Below are 460 nucleotides of genomic sequence, written 5' to 3' on the forward strand. Positions count from 1 at the left end.
AAGGGTGCCCTAGGATAGGATCACGTGAAACATCGAGTTAGGTAACGTGCGCGATTAAAACCCAATGATATACCACTGGTGATTTCTGCCTAACTGGATAACTGGTGTGCTTAAAGAAATTGAGCAGTCAGTTAAAAGGATGATGGATGTAAAATTTAACAACATACTTATTACTGTTCCGACAGCAACAACATCGGTTGCTAAATTGCCAGTTGGTTCTGGCTGCAAACTTTGTGCTGCACTTTGCATATTGTGCAAAACAATTGCAATTACATCGTGGCAGTCACCACAAACTTTTAAAGGGTTCCCAAAATCCAAGTAGGCTGAGTTATGCGAGCTCTCAACCAAAAGTTCCTTAGTTTGCATTCGTGTATTGATTTCCATTCCATCGCTACTTTAAGAGATCTACCATGAGTGTAGCAGGGACCTGCACAGATCATGGGCGTTCTTTGAATTCTGA

General features: G+C 41.5%; 1 protein-coding gene across 1 annotated transcript; it reads right to left on the bottom strand.

Moving 5' to 3' along the window:
• Positions 1-168: 168 nt before the first annotated feature.
• Positions 169-384, bottom strand: T265_16300 (hypothetical protein; the record flags this gene model as incomplete). Its single annotated transcript, XM_009179902.1, has 1 exon — positions 169-384. A coding segment is annotated over one exon (216 nt), but the record flags the coding sequence as incomplete, so codon positions are not given.
• Positions 385-460: the final 76 nt, after the last annotated feature.

Source organism: Opisthorchis viverrini (assembly GCF_000715545.1).
Source record: "Opisthorchis viverrini unplaced genomic scaffold scaffold24423, whole genome shotgun sequence".
Classification (NCBI taxonomy): domain Eukaryota; kingdom Metazoa; phylum Platyhelminthes; class Trematoda; order Opisthorchiida; family Opisthorchiidae; genus Opisthorchis; species Opisthorchis viverrini.